This window comes from Papio anubis, chromosome 7 (genome assembly GCF_008728515.1).
Source record: "Papio anubis isolate 15944 chromosome 7, Panubis1.0, whole genome shotgun sequence".
Taxonomy (NCBI): domain Eukaryota; kingdom Metazoa; phylum Chordata; class Mammalia; order Primates; family Cercopithecidae; genus Papio; species Papio anubis.
Genome location: NC_044982.1, coordinates 84961194 through 84981046, shown reverse-complemented (window position 1 = coordinate 84981046; position 19853 = coordinate 84961194). Strand labels below are relative to the sequence as shown.

Below are 19853 nucleotides of genomic sequence, written 5' to 3'. Positions count from 1 at the left end.
GGCCAGCGCCTGACTCGCTGCAGCCCCACGGCGCTCCTTCCAATGAGCAGAGAGTAACGCACGTCCTTGCGGAAGTGACGGCAGTTCCGAGACCAGTGGGGGCGGTGGGAGCGGTGAGGGTCTGAGACGGTGGGAGCGGTTGTGTGAAGATGGAGGTAGGAACCTGATAGCTAAGAAGGCTGGCGAGAGAACGCGGCCGACCGGGTTGAAGCAGAGACGGGAAGCCGGGTGGAGAGGCGACTGACGGGAGAGGAGAGAGAGCGGGGTTTGGGGAGTGTTGTCAGAATGTCGGAGTCAGAAGCCATCGCTCCAAGCTAATTCCCTGCTCCCCCTAACTTATCCCCGCGGCTTTCTTTTGGTTCCAGTTTCCCGGAGGAAATGACAATTACCTGACTATCACAGGGCCTTCGCATCCCTTCCTGTCAGGGGCCGAGGTGAGCACGAGCTGCCGACGCCGCGGGGGGAGGGCCTGAGGCAGCAGTGGGGTAGGGTGGTGGGGAGGAGAGCACGGACTCCTGGGACGGGGGCTGGGAACTAAGGGCCGCAATTGGTGTTTAGAGAAAAGTGGCAGCTGCTTCTAGAGCCTATGGGGACTATCTGGGGAAGTCTTGGGAAGTTGCTGTCATCAGAAAAGCAAGCTATTGGAAAGAGATAACCTATTTAAAGAGAAAAGTGATTCTGGATTAGAAGACAGAGTGAAATTGTCTCCTTTCTCTGGGGAGAAATAACTACAGTGATCTTAAAGGATCGCAGTGGGAAGAAAATTTTTCAGCAGCTGAAGAAATTGGGGTGAGGGGAGGAGCTTACCTAGCAGAGGGTTGACCGTGGAACAGCGTGTGTTCATTCCTGTAACGAACTCTGTTGAAGGGGTCTTTTTAAATTTGTTTCATTTATATTTCCTACTGGTTTTGTTTTGTTTTGAGACAGAGTCTCGCTTTGTCGCCCAGGCTGGAGTGCAGTGGTGCGATGTCGGCTCACTGCAACCTCCGCCTCCCGGGTTCAAGCGATTCTCCTGCCTCAGCCTCCCGAGTAGCTGGGATTACAGGCGTGTGCCACTATGCCCGGCTAATTTTTGTATATTTAGTAGAGATATAGTTTCACCATATTGGCCAGGCTGGTCTCAAACTCCTGACCTCAGGTGATCCACCCACCTCGGCCTCCCAAAGTGCTGGAATTACAGGCCTGAGCCACTGCGCCTGGCCTAAATTTACTACTTTAATAAAAAGTTTGTGGTTGCCTTTACCTACACAGTGTCGGCTTGTTTTGCTAATGCCAGGAAGAAAGGAAATAGCTGCTAGAGAACATAAAAAGAGTTGAATAGGATATGTGTTTCAGTTTTTCTGTGACTCAGACGTTGGGCACATTACTTCATCGTTGTATGTCATAGTTTCCCCAACTGTCAAACAGCTGTAATAATAGCTTCTTATACTGTTTTATAGTAGAAGTAAAGGTTGTGATGAAACCCTAAAGTATTTGTTAAAAAAATCTGGTTGAGCCGGGCGCGGTGGCTCATGCCTGTAATCCCAGCACTTTGGGAGGCCGAGGCAGGTGGATCACCTGAGGTCGGGAGTTCAAGACCAGCCTGACCAACATGGAGAAACCCCGTCTCTACTAAAAATACAAAATTAGCCGGGGTGGTGGCGCATGCCTGTAATCCCAGCTACTCGGGAGGCTGAGGCAGGAGAATCGCTTGATCCCGGGAGGCGGAGGTTGTGGTGAGCCGAGATCGTGCCATTGCACTCCAGCCTGGGCAAAAAGAGGGAAACTCTGTCTCAAAAAAAAAAAAAAAAAAAAATTCTGGTTGAAATATTGTCATAATATAGATACGTATCACTTGTTTAGGAGAAGCAAAAGAGAATGGTGAAACAGACAAAAATTTCTGTCTTTGAGAAACTGAAGTCTTGAACCACCTGCCATTTTTTGAGGACTTTTAAATTTATTTTCAAAAGTGGTGTGGACCATTTGCATCAGTTTTTTGTACCAAGAATTGTCAGTGGCTGTCGCATGCGCTTATCCTATAATCCTAACGTTTTCATGGATGAAAATGGGGTTGACAAGGGGTAGTTGCTAGTTTAACTTTTTTTTCTTTTTTGGGGGGGGGGGGTGACAGTCTCCCTGTAGCCCAGGCTGCAGTGCCGTGGCACGATCTTGGCTCACTGCAGCCTCCACCTCCTGGGCTGAAGTGATTCTTCTGCCTCAGCCTCCCAAGTAGCTGGGAGTACAGGTGTGCGCCACCACACCCAGCTAATTTTTTTTTTTAGTAGAGACAGGGTTTCATCATGTTGCCCAGGCTGGTCTTGAACTCCTGGCCTCAAGTGATCTGTCCACCTCAGCCTCCCAAAGTGCTAGGATTATAGGCATAAGCCACCATGCCCAGCGCCAGTTTAACTTTTTTGTTGCTTTATTAGTCTTATAAGCAGGGTAAGTGTGAATCTAGTGTGTGGCAAACTTAGAAATGATATAAAACCTAAATCTGGACCCAGCACAGTGGCTCATGCCACTAATCCGAACTGTTTGGGAGGCTGAGGTGGGAGAATTGCTTGAGCCCAAGAGTTCTAGACCAGGTTGGGCAACGTGATCAAACTCCGTCTCTATAAAAAATAGTAATAATTAATTTTAAAAAAACAGCTGAGGCCAGGCGTGGTGGCTCATGCCTGTAATCCCAGCACTTTGGGAGGCCAAGGTGGGCGGATCACGAGGTCAGGAGTTCAAGACCAGCCTGACCAACATGTGAAACCCCATCTCTACCAAAAATACAAAAATCAGCCAGGCGTGGTGGTGCGCACCTGTAATCCCAGCTACTCGGGGGACTGAGGCAGGAGAATCACTTGAACCCGGGAAGCAGAGTTTACAGTGAGCCAGGATCGCACCATTGTACTCCAGCTTGGGTGAACAAGTGAGACTCTGTCTCAAAACAAAAACAGCTAAAATGTGCTTGGTGCTTTGCACTCTCAGTTGCCAGTTTCTTCGAGTGAGATCTCCATTTTGAAATCTAATTATTTGAGTGTTGCAAATCTCACATTGGACTTACCTGCATGAAATTCCCAATTTCTCCTCAATCAGGTCTCCACGGTTTAAATTTTGTTATTTAGAGTGTTATAAATTTGACTTTGGCCTCATTCATGTGAAAGTGCATTTTAAAATGAAATACAAGTAGCTTTTAAGTTTACCCACTGTTCTTAATTCTCTACCCCGTTTATGAAATTGAATAATCAAGAGGTAACCACATTAAAAAAGTGGTTCCTTTTTGTTTTTGCTTTTGTTTTTGATAGAGACAGGATCTCACCATGTTGTCCAGGCTTGTCTCAAATTCCTAGGCTCAAGCGATCCTCCCACCTCAGACTTCCAAAGTGCTAGGATTATAGGTGTGAGCCACCATGCCTGGCCTGAAGTGGTTCCTTTTTATGTCAAGAAACCTCCCATGAAGAATCATGGTGTATAGTGAAGAAAAGTAAATTTAAAGTATTAATAAGTAATATTATAATGAAAAAGAAAGAAACTTTCCAAGTTCAGTCTGTCCTTTGTTTTTGTTTTTGGGACTTAAGAAATCTTATTTTATTTTGCCAAGAAGCTGATAGCTAAGTTTTAGTCTCAATTTCAGTAGCTTCCTTTTGCCTGAGGCTCCTGTCATTGTTAACAGTTCTCCATTTTCTCATTACAACTTCTATACCTTCCCTTTCCCTTGGTAGTGGTGGTAATGATTGTTTTATAACTTATTTTAATGGGGTTATGGTTTTATTGTGAGCCATCCCAAATCTTAGAAGTAGGTAAAGGTAATATTAAAAAAAATTGTTTTTACAAGAGAGGAAATTTTTAGAGTTTGCTGACCCTCCCCAAAAAAAGTAGTTGCCCATAAAAAGTACTAAACATTTAAAAAATGAATAATTGGTCTCCACTGTAATTAGGAACTTCTTTTCATCAAAAAACATGATTTCATAACAAATAGGCATTCCACAGACTAGGAGAAGATATTTACAATACATATATCTAACTCATATTCAGAATATATCAAGTATTTCTGCAGAGTAAAAGAAAGAATCCAATTTAAAAGGAAGCAAAGGCCAGGCGTGGTGGCTCATGCCTGTAATCCCAGCATTTTGGGAGGCTGAGGTGAGTGGATCACCTGAGGTCTGGAGTTCAAGACCAGCCCGAGCGACATGGAGAAACCCTGTCTCTACTAAAAATACAAAATAAGCTGGGCGTGGCAGCGCATGCCTGTAATCCTAGCTACTCGGGAGGCTGAGGCAGGAGAATCACTTGAACCTGGGAGGTGGAAGTTGTGGTAAGCTGAGATTGCACCATTGCACTCCAGCCTGGGCAACAAGAGTGAAACTCCGTCTCAAAAAAATAAAATAAAAGGAGGCAAAAGATTTGAACAGTCACTTCACAAAAGAAGATGTCCAAATTGCCAGTAAGAGTTGGCAAGGATGTGGATAACTCTTTTGTTTTTTTCTTTGTTTGTTTGTTTGTTTTTTTGAGATAGTCTTGCTCTGTCGCCCAAGCTGCAGTGCAGTGGCAGGATCTCGACGCACTGCAACCTCCACCTCCCACGTTGAAGCAACTCTTGTGCCTCAACCTCCTGAGTAGCTGGGTTTACAGGAATGCACCACCACACCTGGCTAATTTTTTTAGTATTTTTGGTAGAGACCGGTTTTCACCATGTTGGCCAAGTTGCTCTCAAACTCCTGACCTCAAGTGATCCACCTGCCTCAGCCTCCCAAAGTGCTGGGATTATAGCTGTGAGCCACCTTGCCCAGTGGATGTGGATAACTTAATTATTGCTAGTGAGAGTGTAAATTAATTGAACCACTGGAAAACTAGCAGTACCTACTAAAGATAAACATGTCCCCCCTAAGCTATGACCAGGTAAATTCCACTCTATGATATGTACACAACAGAAATGATTGCATATGTTCACCAAAAACATGTTCACAGCAACTTTATTCTTAATAGCTTAACCCTGAAAACAACCCAGATGTCTGTCAACAGAAAAAAATGGTGTATTTGTGAAAAGGAATACTACACAGAAATAAAAAATGAAATTATAAATGCAGTTGGATAATCTAAACAATATATTGTTGAGTAGAAAACAGACATAAAAGAGTAGATACTATATTAGTTCTTTTTTTTTTTTTTGAGATGGAGTCTCACTCTGTCACCCAGGCTGGGATGCCGTGGTTCAGCCTTGGCTCACTGCAACCTCCGCCTCCTGGGTTCAAGCGATTCTGCTACCTAAGCCTCACGAGTAGCTCGGACTACAGGTGCCCGCCACCATGCCTAGCTAATTTTTGTATTTTTAGTAGAGGTGGGGTTTCACCATGTTGGCCAGGCCAGTCTTGATCTCCTGACCTTGTGATCCACTCGCCTCCTCCTCCCAAAGTGCTGGGATTACAGGCATGAGCCACCGCGCCTGGCTAGTTCATATTAGTTCATATTTTTAAATGAGAGTCAAGAATAGGCAAAACTGAGCTATCAAAATAGTGATACCTGTTGGGAAGGGAAGGAAGTATTCACTGGAAAGGGGCACAAGGAAATGTTCTGCATCTTTGATCTGGATAGTGATTACTTGGATGGTTGCATATCTAAAAAATCCGTTAAGCTGTACACTTAAAATTTATGTACCTTACATAAGTTATATATCAATGAAATAAGAAATAGTAATAATTTCAAAAGAGTAGCAGTCCAGAGATAGCATTGCCTGAGATGGAAAGTTCTATGATCGGAAGGCAATTTAATCTTTCTGTTTCTGTTTTTCAGATTGGCTCTAATATAGTGGTATTATGCTTAGAGCACATTGGGGAAATAATTAGGCCTAAAGGTACCTATCCTTCGGTAGGAAAAGTAACTGTAGCATTAGAACTAGTTCATTATTTCAGGCTGAATAGGTAAAATTTTCACTACTACATCAGTTTTTAAGAACAGCTAGTTAAATAACCCATAGCACCATTGTATTGTTGAATAAATAGGTGTTGGATTAAAATAAATTTCTCTAAAATGAATATATAATAAGCTAAAGAAATAGATTGTATGTTTTGGTATCAGAGAATGAAAAAAGGGAGGGAAATGGTATTTTTGATTTTTTGGTTCTCTTGATATTTAAGCATCTTTCCTTATAAACTGTAATTCCCAAACCAGCCCCTCCCTCAAAAAGGCCCAGGAATTGAACAGAGGAGGAAAGGAAAGCTAAGTTAGAAGGTAACTGCATATCATGTTCCTGTTTTCTCTTTCTGTGTCCAAACCATTTCTTTTTAATATTTGCTACATTTTAGCTTTGTTTTATATTTAACAGTCTAGAATGTGATCTCTTTATGTAATCCACTAAAATAAAATAAGTTTAGATATTCATTTTTGGATTTTACTGATCATTTGTAGTGAAAGAGATTTTAGTGAATTTCTATTTTTATTATAGCATGTGGTTTACCCTTCTGTATCCTTTTTTTTTTTTAACCCTCTGTATTCTTGATAATTGCAGTTACCTTACTATTCATACTTAAAGGAAGAAATAAAAGAGAACCCAGAAAACCACCATGAAAGCCATAGGTACTGAATAACAAAGCTTTTCCACATCCCAAGGGGTGGCGGATAGAAAGAATGCCTTGACGATCCTACATAATGGAATCTCTCCATATCTATATATATATTTTTTTTATCATTGCCCAGTTCATTTTATGTAGCCATGTCTAATTTTTTAGTGTACAATGAGAACATTCCAGATGGTTTATGAGGGGTAGTCACTTGTGGAACACTGGTCCCTTGTTTTGGATATGAATTTTTATCCTTTTGGGGTTCTCATTAATGGATAGTATCATTTTTTATATCCTGACAAAGTTGCTGTTTTGTTGTGGTAAGCAGAAAAGGGTAGGCATCTTTGCTTTAACAAAGCAATCTGTATCTTAAAAATTTTGGAAACTACCATTTTACTATTAGTCTAGTACAGTAAATGTTTCCCTTGATCCATGTTCCTATAACTTTTTTTTTTTTTTTTTTGGTATGAGAATTTGGTAAAAATCTTTGTACCTTCTACCTTAAAACTGCTCATGTAAACCTAAACTGAAATATCAGAAAGAGTCATGGATTGGAAGTTAAGAACTTCCACACAATAACAAAAATTATGGGCCAGACACAGTGGCTCACACTTGTAATCCTAGAACTTTGGGAGGCCAAGGTGGGAAGATCACTTGAGCCCAAGAGTTCAAGGCTGCAGTGAGTGATGATGGAGCCATGCACTTAGCCTGGGCGACAGGGTAAGACCCTGTCTCAAAATTAAAAAAAAGAAAACAACATACATAAATACATGATTTGTATACTACTGAGAAAAGTTCAGTTCTTAGGGAAAGTTTAGTTTTTCCCATCAAGAACTGCCTGATATTTTTTGTTATTTGTGTGTGTGTGTGTGTGTGTGTGTGTGTGAGTGTGTGAGAGAGAGACAGAGTCTTGCTCTGTCATCCAGGCTGGAATGCAGTGGTGTGATCTTGGCTCACTGCAGCCTCCAACTCCCAGGTTCAAGCGATTCTCGTGCTTCAGCCACCCAGGTAGCTGGGATTATAGGTGTGCACCACCACACCCAGCTAATTTTTGTATTTTTAGTAGAGATGGGGTTTTCCATGTTGGCCAGGCTGGTCCCGAACTCCCGACTTCAAGTGATCCACCCTCCTTGGCTTCCCAAGGTACTGGGATTACAGGCGTGAGCCACCACTCCCAGTTGAGAACTGCATGTTCTTATGCTCTGCATGCTGCTTATATCTCAGACAAGGACCAAATTTTTTACCATACCAAGTAAAATAGTAAGGAGAAGGAAAATACAGAAATGAAACTATGTATATCTTTTTGTCTTTTAGGAAATTTTTACAAATGTGATTCACAGAGATTGGGCATTTCACAGGCATACTTTTTTCTCCCTAGTTTCTGCTAGCTGGAAATTTTCTTTCTAGCAATGTCTTTTTTTTTGAGACGGAGTCTCCCTCTGTCACCCAGACTGGGGTGCAGTGGCACGATCTCAGCTCACTGCAACCTCTGCCTCCTGGATTCAAGTTATTCTCCTGCCTCAGCCTCCTGAGGTAGCTGGCATTACAGGTACCCGCCACCACGCCAGGCTAATTTTTGTATTTTTAGTAAAGATGGATTTTCACCATGTTGGCCAGGCTGGTCTCGAACTCTTGACCTCAAGTGGTCCACCCGCCTCGGCCTCCCAAAGTGCTGAGATTATAGGCATGAGCCACCGCACCTGGCCTTTTTTTTTTTCTCTTTTTTCTTTCTTCTTTCTTTCTTTTCTTTTCTTTTTTTTTTTTCCTTTTAGACATGGTCTTGGTCTGTCGCCGAGGCTGGAGTGCAGTGATGCAGTCTTGGCTCACTGCAACCTCCAACTCCTGAGTTCGAGCGATCCTCGTGCCTCAGCCTCTCGAGTACCTGGGATTACAGGTGTGTGCCACCATGCCTGACTAATTTTTGTTCTTTTAGTAGTAGAGATGGGTTTCACTGTGTTGGCCAGGCTGGTCTCGAACTCCTGGCCTCGTGTGATCCACCCACCTGGGCCTCCCAAAGTGCTGCGATTACAGGTGTGAACCACCGCTCCCAGCCTAATGTCTTCATTAAACCAGAATTGGCGGCTGGGCGCTGTGGCTCATGCTTGTAATCCCAACAGTTTGGGAGGCCAAGGCAGGGTGATGGCTTGAGTCCAGGAGTTCAAGACCAGTCTGGGCAATATGGCCAGACCCAATCTCTACAAAAAAATACAAAAACTAACCTGGCGTCGTGGCCAGGCGGGGTGGCTCATGCCTGTAATCTCAGCACTTTGGGAGGCCGAGGAGGGTGGATCACCTGAGGTCAGGAGTTCAAGACCAGCCTGACCAACATGAAGAAACCCCATCTCTACTAAAAATACACAATTAGCCAGGCATCGTGACACATGCCTGTAATCCCAGCTACTAGGGAGGCTGAGGCAGGAGAATTGCTTGAACCTGGGAGAGGCGGAGGTTGTGGTGAGCAGAGTTCATGCCATTGCACTCCAGCCTGGGCGAAAAGAGTGAAACTCTGTCTCAAAAAAAAAAAAAAAAAAAAATTAGCCTGGCGTGGTGGTATGCACCTATAGTATCAGTTACTTGGGAGGCTGAGGTGGGAGAATCACTTGAACCCGGGAGGCAGAGATTGCAGTGAGCAAGATTGCACCACTGCACTTTATCATGGGTGACAAAGGAGACTCTATCTCAAAAAAGAAAAAAAATAAAACTGCCAAGCGCAGTGGCCGGTGCCTGTAATCCCAGCACTTTGGGAGACCGAGGTGGGCGGATCACAAAGTCAAGAGATCAAGACCATCCTGGCCAACATGGTGAAACCCTGTCTCTATTAAAAAGTACAGAAATTAGCTGGGCATGGTGGCACACACCTGTAGTAGTCCTAGCTACTTGGGAGGCTGAGGCAGGAGAATTGCTTGAACCCTGGAGGCAGAGGTTGTAGTGAGCCAAGATCACGCCACTGCACTCCAGCCTGGGCTACAGAGCAAGACTCCATCTCAAAAAAAAAAAAAAAAAAAACAGAAATGGTCATAATAGAAGACCTTTCAGGATCTAGAGGAACCTTGAGGTCTGTAAGCCCAACACTTTGGAGACTGAGGCAGTAGGATCAGTTGAGCCCAGGAGTTCGAGACTAGCCTGGGCAACACAGGGAGAGCTTGTCTCTACAAAAAATTTTAAAAATTAGCTGGGTGTGGCAGCACATGCCTGTAGTCCCAACTACTTGGGAGGCTGGGGCTGGAAGCTTGCTTGAGCCCAGGAATTACAGACCAGCTTTAGTGACAGAGCAATACCCCATCTCAAAAAAAAAAAAAAAAAAAAACCTTTAGGAACTCTTATTTAAAGAATGCATTGTTCAATTACAAAAAAAAAAAAAAGTGGGTACCAATTGAATTTGATCTGAATCAGTTTATATTTACTATGCTATGTGTTAGATTGATAGAATTTAAAGTTTCTAAAATTCCAATTATCTGTGATAATTGGTTGGGGTAGGGGGCAAAGGAATCATTATTAGGATATTATTCATAACAATGGTTAATGATGGTTATTAAGCCATTATATGTATCAGGCAATGTGCTAAGCTTTTATGCATGAAATCTCACTTATCCTCATAATAACCATATAAGGGGATTACCATTGTAATTCCCATTTTACAGATGCAGAAAACTTGTTCAAGGTCTTGTACCCAGGTCTCTCTGATAGCAGTCTCTTGCTATTATTTATAATTGTCTATTGTTGCAAATGCCACCATTTAGATTTTAATGTCAAAACAGAACCATAGCACTTAACATATCTTAGATCATATCTTGGTCTGTTAGCTGCATGAGTGGTGGCCTCATTCAGAAGAGAAAGAATGTATTATTATTGACCTAGTTGGACTCACAGGAAGAGATTGGGTCTTTAGCCAGCTGGAGTAATCCTTTTCCTCTCTTAGAAGAGAGAAGCTTGTTCAGCAAGACTAGCATTTTTGGCATTGTTGAGGTTTTCTGAAAATTGTATACAAATGGGAATCTTGGTCGGGCGCAGTGGCTCATGCCTGTAATCCCAGCACTTTGGGAGGCCAGGGTGGGTGGATCACGAGGTCAGGAGATCGAGACCATCCTGGCTAACACGGTGAAACTCCGTCTCTACTAAAAATACAAAAAAATTAGCCGGGCGTGGTGGTGGGCGCCTGTAGTCCCAGCTACATGGGAAGCTGAGGCTGGAGAATGGCCTGAACCCGGGAGGCGGAGCTTTCAGTGAGCGGAGATCGCGCCACTGCATTCCAGCCTGGGCGACAGAGCGAGACTCTGTCTCAAAAAAAACCAAAAAAAACAAATGGGAATCTTTAGTTGTTAACATTATAATTTCTAAAGTGGAGAAGAAGTAGGAAACTCTAAGTGCAAATATTTTAGAGGGGGATAAAGTTTCCATGACAGTACATTTTAGCATCTGTTTGAAAGGAACCTAAAACAACAAAGTACAATTGGCTGGCTGACAGCAAATTTCTGTGGCCTAACAGTTTAGTTGTAATAATTGTGAAATAACTGCTCTATTAGAATCTTTAGAGAGATTTCAAGGATCATAGTAAGCAGGTTATAAAGGCTGTATCCTAAGTAATGGTACTGGAAGAATTTTTCATTAGAACAATAGGCATAATTTAGGACAAAAGAGTGGTAATGGTAGAAAAGAGATAAAAGAATTGAAAATTGTGACTGATGTTAGCAGCCTTGAATGCACCAAGGGACCAAGGGTATCAGAAGAGAGATTGGTAAAAATAATAGGTTCTAAGAAATTGATTATAAAATAGGATCCTAAGCAGAAAAAATGTACCCTGAGAATCTCTAGTACCCCATTATGTTCTTCACTTAGTAGTATGCCATTTCTCCTCTTTTCGCTAATTCTTTTCCCCCTTTTTTCCCTACAGACATTCCATACACCAAGCTTGGGAGATGAGGAATTTGAAATCCCACCTATCTCCTTGGATTCTGATCCCTCATTGGCTGTCTCCGATGTGGTTGGCCACTTTGATGACCTGGCAGACCCTTCCTCTTCACAGGATGGCAGTTTTTCAGCCCAGTATGGGGTCCAGACATTGGACATGCCTGTGGGCATGACCCATGGCTTGATGGAGCAGGGCGGGGGGCTCCTGAGTGGGGGCTTGACCATGGTAAGGGGCAAGACATTGTCAGGCTTACCCCAGCTAACAGGCATGGCATTAGGGGAGACAAAAGTTACTCTATTCCCTACTACACTTGGGTATTACTTGTGTGTCTTCTTGTGGCTAAAGGCTCACCAACAAAGACTTAGTTTCACCTGAATAAATGAAATTTACCATGTAGGTAGATTTTACTTGAAAAATAATTTAAAATTGTACAATGTCTGGTTAGAAAATTATTGTAGTTTTTGGGAAAGTGTTTTCTGCTTTTATTATGACCTTCACATCCTAGGATTCAAATTTGAATGTGATAGCTGGCACGTGGAGGGATTTATTAAAAAATGGTCTGAATCATGTTGAGAAGCCAGCAGATCAGAGCGTTTTTTTTTAAAAAAAGGTCTGAGTCAAATATAGTATTGTAGATTACTATGTAATATAAATCAGTATGTTGGGCTTCTGGCACATCAAACCAGTAGCACATCTTCACACTCTATATTTGATGCCAAACTTCTGTAATATTGGCCTATTTATGCTGACTGCCTGTGTATTATTATTTTAAAAGCTATTATTTTGGGAGGGTACAGACAGGAAGTTTTTCTTTACTCAATGTGTTGTCCCTACTTATAGATTACTGAATAAGTTGATAGCTCTTTAACTTGTCCAACAGTATGACTTCTCTGATTATTTTAGTTGTTTTTTTGAGTGCAAAGAAGTAAATTCATTAATTTCTGTACTTTTTAAAAAAGCTTATGTTTTTATTTTCAGTTTTGAAGACTATGTTTTGTATTTTAAATGATACAATCTGGGTAGGCAGGGAATTTATAAGCTATCTTAAATTTAGGGGGGGAAAGTGGTGTTTTTTTATATTTACTGTTTAATTAGTCCTTCTGCTTCTCTCAGGACTTGGACCACTCTATAGGAACTCAGTATAGTGCCAACCCACCTGTTACAATTGATGTACCAATGACAGACATGACATCTGGCTTGATGGGGCATAGCCAGTTGACCACCATTGATCAGTCAGAACTGAGTTCCCAACTGGGTTTGAGCTTAGGGGGTGGCACCATCCTACCACCTGCCCAGTCACCTGAAGATCGTCTTTCAACCACGCCTTCACCTACTAGTTCACTTCACGAGGATGGTGTTGAGGATTTCCGGAGGGTGAGGCATTCCCTGCCAAAATCAATTCTGCTGTGATATTCTAGGATAAAATTCTTGGGATACAGAGCTTAATCAGTATTCTTTAGCCTTGCCATGCCATCTCCTCTGCTCTTTTCTGGGTATGGGGTTCCACCTACCAATTTCCAGTTTATAATTCTCTCAATCCCTATTCTTATTGGTTCTCCATATTGACCAGTGTCTTTTAATGCTATTTCCATGATTTTTAGCATTTCTGAAAATTCCATACATGTGGCTAGTTTCCAGACATAATACTTGTCATCATCCATTGTGTAATTCTTTTTCTCTCTTACAGCAACTTCCCAGCCAGAAGACAGTGGTGGTGGAAGCAGGGAAAAAGCAGAAGGCCCCAAAGAAGAGAAAAAAGAAAGATCCTAATGAACCTCAGAAACCAGTTTCAGCATATGCTTTATTCTTTCGTGATACACAGGCTGCCATCAAGGGACAGAATCCTAATGCCACTTTTGGTGAGGTTTCAAAAATTGTGGCCTCCATGTGGGATAGTCTTGGAGAGGAGCAAAAACAGGTGAGCAAATGTTGAGGAACTAGTAGTGAATGTTCCAGAAGTTTTTAAAGAGATAAAAATAGAGGTTTTCGGCTGGGCGCGGTGGCTCAAGCCTGTAATCCCGGAGGCCGAGACGGGCGGATCACAAGGTCAGGAGATCAAGACCATCCTGGCTAACACGGTGAAACCCCGTCTCTACTAATATATACAAAAAAAACTAGCCGGGCGAGGTGGCGGGCGCCTGTGGTCCCAGCTACTCGAGAGGCTGAGGCAGGAGAATGGCGTAAACCCGGGAGGCGGAGCTTGCAGTGAGCTGAGATCCGGCCACTGCACTCCGGCCTGGGAGAGAGAGCGAGACTCTCCTCCTGGGTTCACGCTGCTCTTCTGCCTAAGCCTCCCAAGTAGCTGGGACTACAAGTGCCCACCACCACACCGGGCTAATTTTTGTATTTTTAGCAGAGATGGGGGTTTCACCGTGTTAGCCAGGGTGGTCTCGATCTCGTGACCTCATGATCCACCCGTCTCGGCCTCCCAAAGTGCTGGGATTACAGGCTTGAGCCACCACGCCCAGCCCCAAAAATATCTAAATAATGTGTGGTAGAAGCTCTGGTAGGGCCAAGCCCTTTCATCTTAAATTGCACACTTCTGCTTAGTGACAGTGAAGGGGTAAGGGCTAATCACAAGGATAGATGAGTGAAACCCTCTAGTTTGTTCTTGGCTTTTGTTGTGCTGTTTGTGGTGGTAGTATTTAGCTTTACCTCCTAAACCCACACAGTAATAATTTTACTATAAGAATTTAAGAATAAGCCCTGGCACAGTGGCTTACACCTGTAATCCCAGCACTTTGGGAGACCGAGGCAGGCGGATCACTTGAGGTAAGGAGTTCGAGACCAGCCTGGCCAACATGGTAAAACCCCATCTCTACTAAAAATACCAAATTAGCCAGGCGTGCTGGTGGCTGCCTGTAGTCCCAGCTACTCAGGAGTCTGAGGTGGAACTGCTTGAACCCGGGAGGTGTAGGTTACAGTGAGCCGAGATTGGGCCACCTAGGGGACAAGAGAGAGGATGAAACTCCATCTCAAAAAAAAAAAAATTTTTTTAATGTGAGAAGAGGGCCAGGCCCAGTGGCTCACACCTGTAATCCCAGCCCTTTGGGAGGCCGAGGAGGGCAGATCACTTGAGGTCAGGAGTTCGAGACCAACCTGGCCATCATGGTGAAACCTTGTCTCTACTAAAAATCCAAAACAAGCCAGGCATGGTGGTGCACACCTGTAATCCCAGCTACTTGGGAGGCTAAGACAGGAGAATCGCTTGAACCCAGGAGTCTAAATCCAAAAAAGAAAAATAAATTCAAAAAAAGGCCAGGTGCGGTGGCCTGGGAGGCAGAGCTTGCAGTGAGCCAAGATCGTGCCACTGCACTCCAGCCTGGGCAACAGAACAAGACTCTGGCTCAGAAAAAATTAAATAAAATAAATAGTAGCTATTCTTGCCAGACTCCTGTTGATTGGTTGTCTTTCAGAGGTATGCTCAGTGGAGTGAGTCTGCCATAGAGGTTGTCTTGACTGTTAGCTTTCAGAATTGTATTCACTGATAGGGGTTGTCAGTGATTAGACTAAGATGAATTGTCATTCATTGATAAATAATACAAAACTATCAGTCTTCCCTAGGAGTATGGGGAGTCTTTTTTTTTTTTTTAAAGTCTCTTTTTTGCAGGTATATAAGAGGAAAACTGAGGCTGCCAAGAAAGAGTATCTGAAGGCACTGGCTGCTTACAAAGACAACCAGGAGTGTCAGGTAAGAGGGATAGGGTAGATGGATATTTAAACCAGTAAGAAGTTTTTTGGAAGTATTTGTTAGCAGTTTTAAGAAGTAAATACAACCAAGTGATTTATTATTTATTTATTTATTTATGTAATTATTTATTTTTGTCTTCTTTTAGGCCACTGTAGAAACAGTGGAATTGGATCCAGCACCACCATCACAAACTCCTTCTCCACCTCCTATGGCTACTGTTGACCCAGCATCTCCAGCACCAGCTTCAATAGAGCCCCCTGCCCTGTCCCCATCCATTGTTGTTAACTCCACCCTTTCATCCTATGTGGCAAACCAGGCATCTTCTGGAGCTGGGGGTCAGCCCAATATCACCAAGTTGATTATTACCAAACAAATGTTGCCCTCGTCCATTACTATGTCTCAAGGAGGGATGGTTACTGTTATCCCAGCCACAGTGGTGACCTCCCGGGGGCTCCAGCTAGGCCAAACCAGTACAGCCACTATCCAGCCCAGTCAACAAGCCCAGATTGTCACTCGGTCAGTGTTGCAGGCAGCAGCAGCAGCTGCTGCTGCTGCTTCTATGCAACTGCCTCCACCCCGACTACAGCCCCCTCCATTACAACAGATGCCACAACCCCCAACTCAGCAGCAAGTTACCATTCTGCAGCAGCCTCCTCCACTCCAGGCCATGCAACAGCCTCCACCTCAGAAAGTTCGAATCAATTTACAGCAACAGCCACCCCCTCTGCAGATCAAGAGTGTGCCTCTACCCACTTTGAAAATGCAGACTACCTTAGTCCCACCAACTGTGGAAAGTAGTCCTGAGCGGCCTATGAACAACAGCCCTGAGGCTCATACAGTGGAGGCAACTTCTCCTGAGACTATCTGTGAGATGATCACAGATGTAGTTCCTGAGGTGAGCCTTTGATTTTAAGTCTTTCCTCTAGTCTAGTGGAAATGTATAAAAACATTTTTGGTTGACCAAATAAAAGTGGGGGTTGCTACTAGCATTTAATGCCCAGCAACCAGGAACACAAAACATCCTGCAGATGGGATTTCCTTGCAACAGTGACTTGTCTTACCCAAGGTGCCCATATTGGTGGTTTTTCTTTTTTTTTTGAGATGTCCATGCCCAGGCTGGAGTGCAATGGTGCGATCTCGGCTCACCACAACCTCTACCTCCTGGGTTCAAGTGATTCTCCTGCCTCAGCCTCCTGAGTAGCTGGGATTACAGGCATGTGCCATCATGCCTGGCTAATTTTGTATTTTTAGTAGAGACGGTTTCTCCATGTTGGTCAGGCTGGACTTGAACTCCTGACCTCAGGTGATCTGCCTGTCTTGGCCTCCCAAAGTGCTGGGATTACAGGTGTGAGTCACTGCGCCCACCCTGTTTTTTTTTTGAGACGGAGTCTCGCTCTGTTGCCTGGGCTGGAGTGCAGTGGTGTACTCTCGGCTTACTGCAACCTCCACCTCCTGGGTTCAAGTGATTCTCCTGCCTCAGCCTCCCAAGTAGCTGGGATTACAGGTAATCGCCACTACACCCAGCTAATTTTTTGTATTTTTAACTAGAGACGGAGTTTCACCATGTTGGTTGGGCTGGTCTTGAACTCCTGACCTCGTGATTTGCCCGCCTCAGCCTCCCAGAGTGCAGGGATTACAGGCGTTGAGCTACCGTGTACCCCATAGTGTTTTTAGTGAGATACATTAAGATAAGGATCACTCCTTAACTAAGCAGCGGCCACTAGTTCAGCTGGACAGGATATGGCCTAAACAGTTATTTTTCAGAGTTGTTTACCCAAGGATCTTAAACTTTGGACATATAAAGCTTTTCATTTATCCTGGGTCTTAAGTTCCTTAGCTTGATGTTTTAAATGTGTGTGGGGCAGAGGGTATAGCCAGAAAAATTTAATTGGTTCATACCATTGTTTTTTTTTTTTTGAGACGGAGTCTCGCTGTGCTCCCAGGCTGGAGTGCAGTGGCGTGATCTCGGCTCACTGCAAGCTCCGCCTCCCAGGTTCACGCCATTCTCCCGCCTCAGCCTCCCAAGTAGCTGAGACTACAGGCGCCCGCCACCACGCCCGGCTAGTTTTTTGTATTTTTAGTAGAGACGGGGTTTCACCATGTTAGCCAGGATAGTCTCGATCTCCTGACCTCGTGATCCACCCGCCTCAGCCTCCCAAAGTGCTGGGATTACAGGCTTGAGCCACCGCGCCCGGCCATACCATTGTTTTTTAAAACACATAAATATGGCCGGGCGTGGTGGCTCACGTCTGTAATCCCAGCACTTTGGGAGGCCAAGGCAGGTGGATCACCTGAGGTCAGGAGTTCGCGACCAGCCTGGCCAACGTGGTGAAACCCTATCTCTACTAACAATACAAAAAATTAGCCGGGCGTCGTGGCAGGTGCCTGTAATCCCAGCTACTCAGGAGGCTGAGGCAGGAGAATGGCATGAACTGGGGAGGCGGAGCTTGCAGTGAGCCGAGATTGCGCCACTGCACTCCAGCCTGGGAGACAGAGCAGGACTCTGTCTCAAAAAAAAAAAAAAGAAAAAAGCACCACCTCTTTATTCCCACTACTTTACTTGACTAGCCAGGCTTAAGGGGGAAAAAAAGCATTACCACATGCCCACCTTTCTCCTGATGGGAAAAATCTTCCGGCATTCTGCTTGGCAAAGTTCTGAAGCTAGACTGTTGAGGGGGAGACCAAGAACTCACCTTCTTCTCCAGTTTTACCCCCAGTGTGAGGAATTGTAATACCTTTTGCTTCATTGGTTTCAACTAGCTAGCTAGGCAGAGAGCAATTTAATCCACTTTGATACTCTCTTCCTCTCACAGGTTGAGTCTCCTTCTCAGATGGATGTTGAATTGGTGAGTGGGTCTCCTGTGGCACTCTCACCCCAGCCTCGATGTGTGAGGTCTGGTTGTGAGAACCCTCCCATTGTGAGTAAGGACTGGGACAATGAATACTGCAGCAATGAGTGTGTGGTGAAGCATTGCAGGTGAGCTTACAGTTCCCCCTTTTATAATTCAGATACTGGTCAATTAATTCTGTTAGGAAACATGGTAATCTTCAGCATAAAATCAGCATCTCAGTACCTTAGGTAGAGTAGGTTGCTGTATGTCTATCTGGTCTACTAGAAAAGCGCCCCTGCTTAAGAGCTTACATTTGCCACATAGCCAAAGATGACATAATCAGCAGTTCACATTTTTCAGTTACCACATACCTCTCTATGCTCTTTAAAAATGTGATAATACATTAGGCTGTTAGTGTTTGCAAATATTAGCTTTTCAATCCTTAGTGCAAATCAGACTACTTAGGGAATTAGAATTTGGGGAGAAATGGTAAGTGGAAAGTAGCATATGATAATTTGCAATTTGTGAGGGAAATGGGGAGAAATTTGGAAGATTTTACCCCTCTCCCCAAATTTCTCTGGGAATTACCTATAGCTGTAGGACAAGGCATTTCTATTTCCTATTTCAAAAACTCTACAGTAAATTAGCATTGCCTCTACTTCTGACTTTTAAGCCCACTGTTCTTATATTTCTAAGGTGATACTATCTAACCACAATGCTGCAGGAAATTATCTGGGAACCTATTTGCTTAAGACCGATAAAAAAATCCAGCTGGGCCAATGTGGTGAAACCCCATCTCTGCTACAAATACAAAAATTAGCTGGGCATGGTGGCAGGCGCCTATAGTCCCAGCTACTCAGGAGGCTGAGGCAGGAGAATCTCTTGAACCTGGGAGACGGAGGTTGCAGTGAGCCAAGGAGATAATGCCACTGCACTCTAGCCTGGGCAACAGCGAGACTCCGTCTCAAAATAAAAATAAAAATAAAAAAAGACAGATAAAAAGAATGTAGCGACTGGGCGTGGTGGCTCACGCCTGTAATCCCAGCACTTTCAGAGGTCGAGGCGGGTGGATCACAAGGTCAGGAGATCGAGACCATCCTGGCTAACACAGTGAAACCCCGTCTCTACTAAAAATACAAAAAATTAGCCGGACGTGGTGGCAGGCACCTGTAGTCCCAGCTGCTCGGGAGGCTGAGGCAGGAGAATGGCATGAACCTGGGAGGTCCATCTCAAAAAAAAAAAAAGTAGGCTGTAATTCTGTTTCAGTTTGTGTATAATTCTGTTTGTGTGTCTTTTTCTCTCTTAGGGATGTATTCTTGGCCTGGGTAGCCTCTAGAAATTCAAACACAGTGGTGTTTGTGAAATAGTCCTTCCTGTTCTTCAAGCCAGTGAAGAGTTATCTGCTGGGAACATGTTCAAGAGCCTGTTTTTGAAACACAAGCTGGGCTTCTGGTAGTGCCTGATCACAACCCATGATGGCCGTTCATGTTTCACCCCTTTTCTTCCTTCAGCAGAGGCCAGGCTGTGGAGCAGGGCCACTGAATTTACTGCAATCTGGAGATGCTTTTTATTTTCAACCACAAGCAGAAATACCAGTGGTAATAGCAGAGGAAAGGGTGAAGGGAGTATGGGCAAGCAAAGCATAGGTATGGTAGGGGTGGTGGTGGGGTTGAAGAAACTTGTTGGTATAATTGTCATAGGACTTGCCTAAAATATTATTAAAATTACAGGAGTGTACTCAGCTTTGAGCCTAGGAGAAAACGCCACTGTATCCGTTTTAAAAGGGCTAAAAGATTACATTAAAGGTTCCCTCTTAAAAAAATATGTTATTCCCCATTATCACATCAATACACTGCTTTGAGAACAAAACTTTTCAACACAGGCACACTGGGCCACAT

General features: G+C 43.9%; 1 protein-coding gene across 2 annotated transcripts; it reads left to right on the top strand.

Moving 5' to 3' along the window:
• The first annotated feature begins 41 nt into the window (after positions 1–41).
• Positions 42–19824, top strand: TOX4 (TOX high mobility group box family member 4). 2 transcript variants are annotated; one of them, XM_003901539.5, is made up of 9 exons: positions 42–155; positions 366–434; positions 11416–11658; positions 12547–12807; positions 13121–13351; positions 15044–15124; positions 15270–16019; positions 17938–18101; positions 19262–19779. In XM_003901539.5, the coding sequence occupies exons 1-9, from the start codon at positions 150–152 to the stop codon at positions 19320–19322; spliced, it is 1866 nt and encodes a 621-aa protein (XP_003901588.1). In that variant the 5' UTR covers positions 42–149; the 3' UTR covers positions 19323–19779. The 2 variants fall into 2 exon arrangements, with proteins under 2 accessions (XP_003901588.1, XP_021796687.1); XM_021940995.2 differs by lacking the exon at positions 366–434 and having other exon boundaries at positions 52–155; positions 19262–19824.
• The last annotated feature ends 29 nt before the right edge of the window (positions 19825–19853 follow it).

Excerpts from the sequence above, each read along its gene's own strand:
- TOX4 (XM_003901539.5), top strand. Across the intron at positions 435-11,415 it reads CCTTCCTGTCAGGGGCCGAG|ACATTCCATACACCAAGCTT; the intron begins GTGAGCACGAGC and ends TTTTCCCTACAG. Across the intron at positions 11,659-12,546 it reads TGAGTGGGGGCTTGACCATG|GACTTGGACCACTCTATAGG; the intron begins GTAAGGGGCAAG and ends TGCTTCTCTCAG.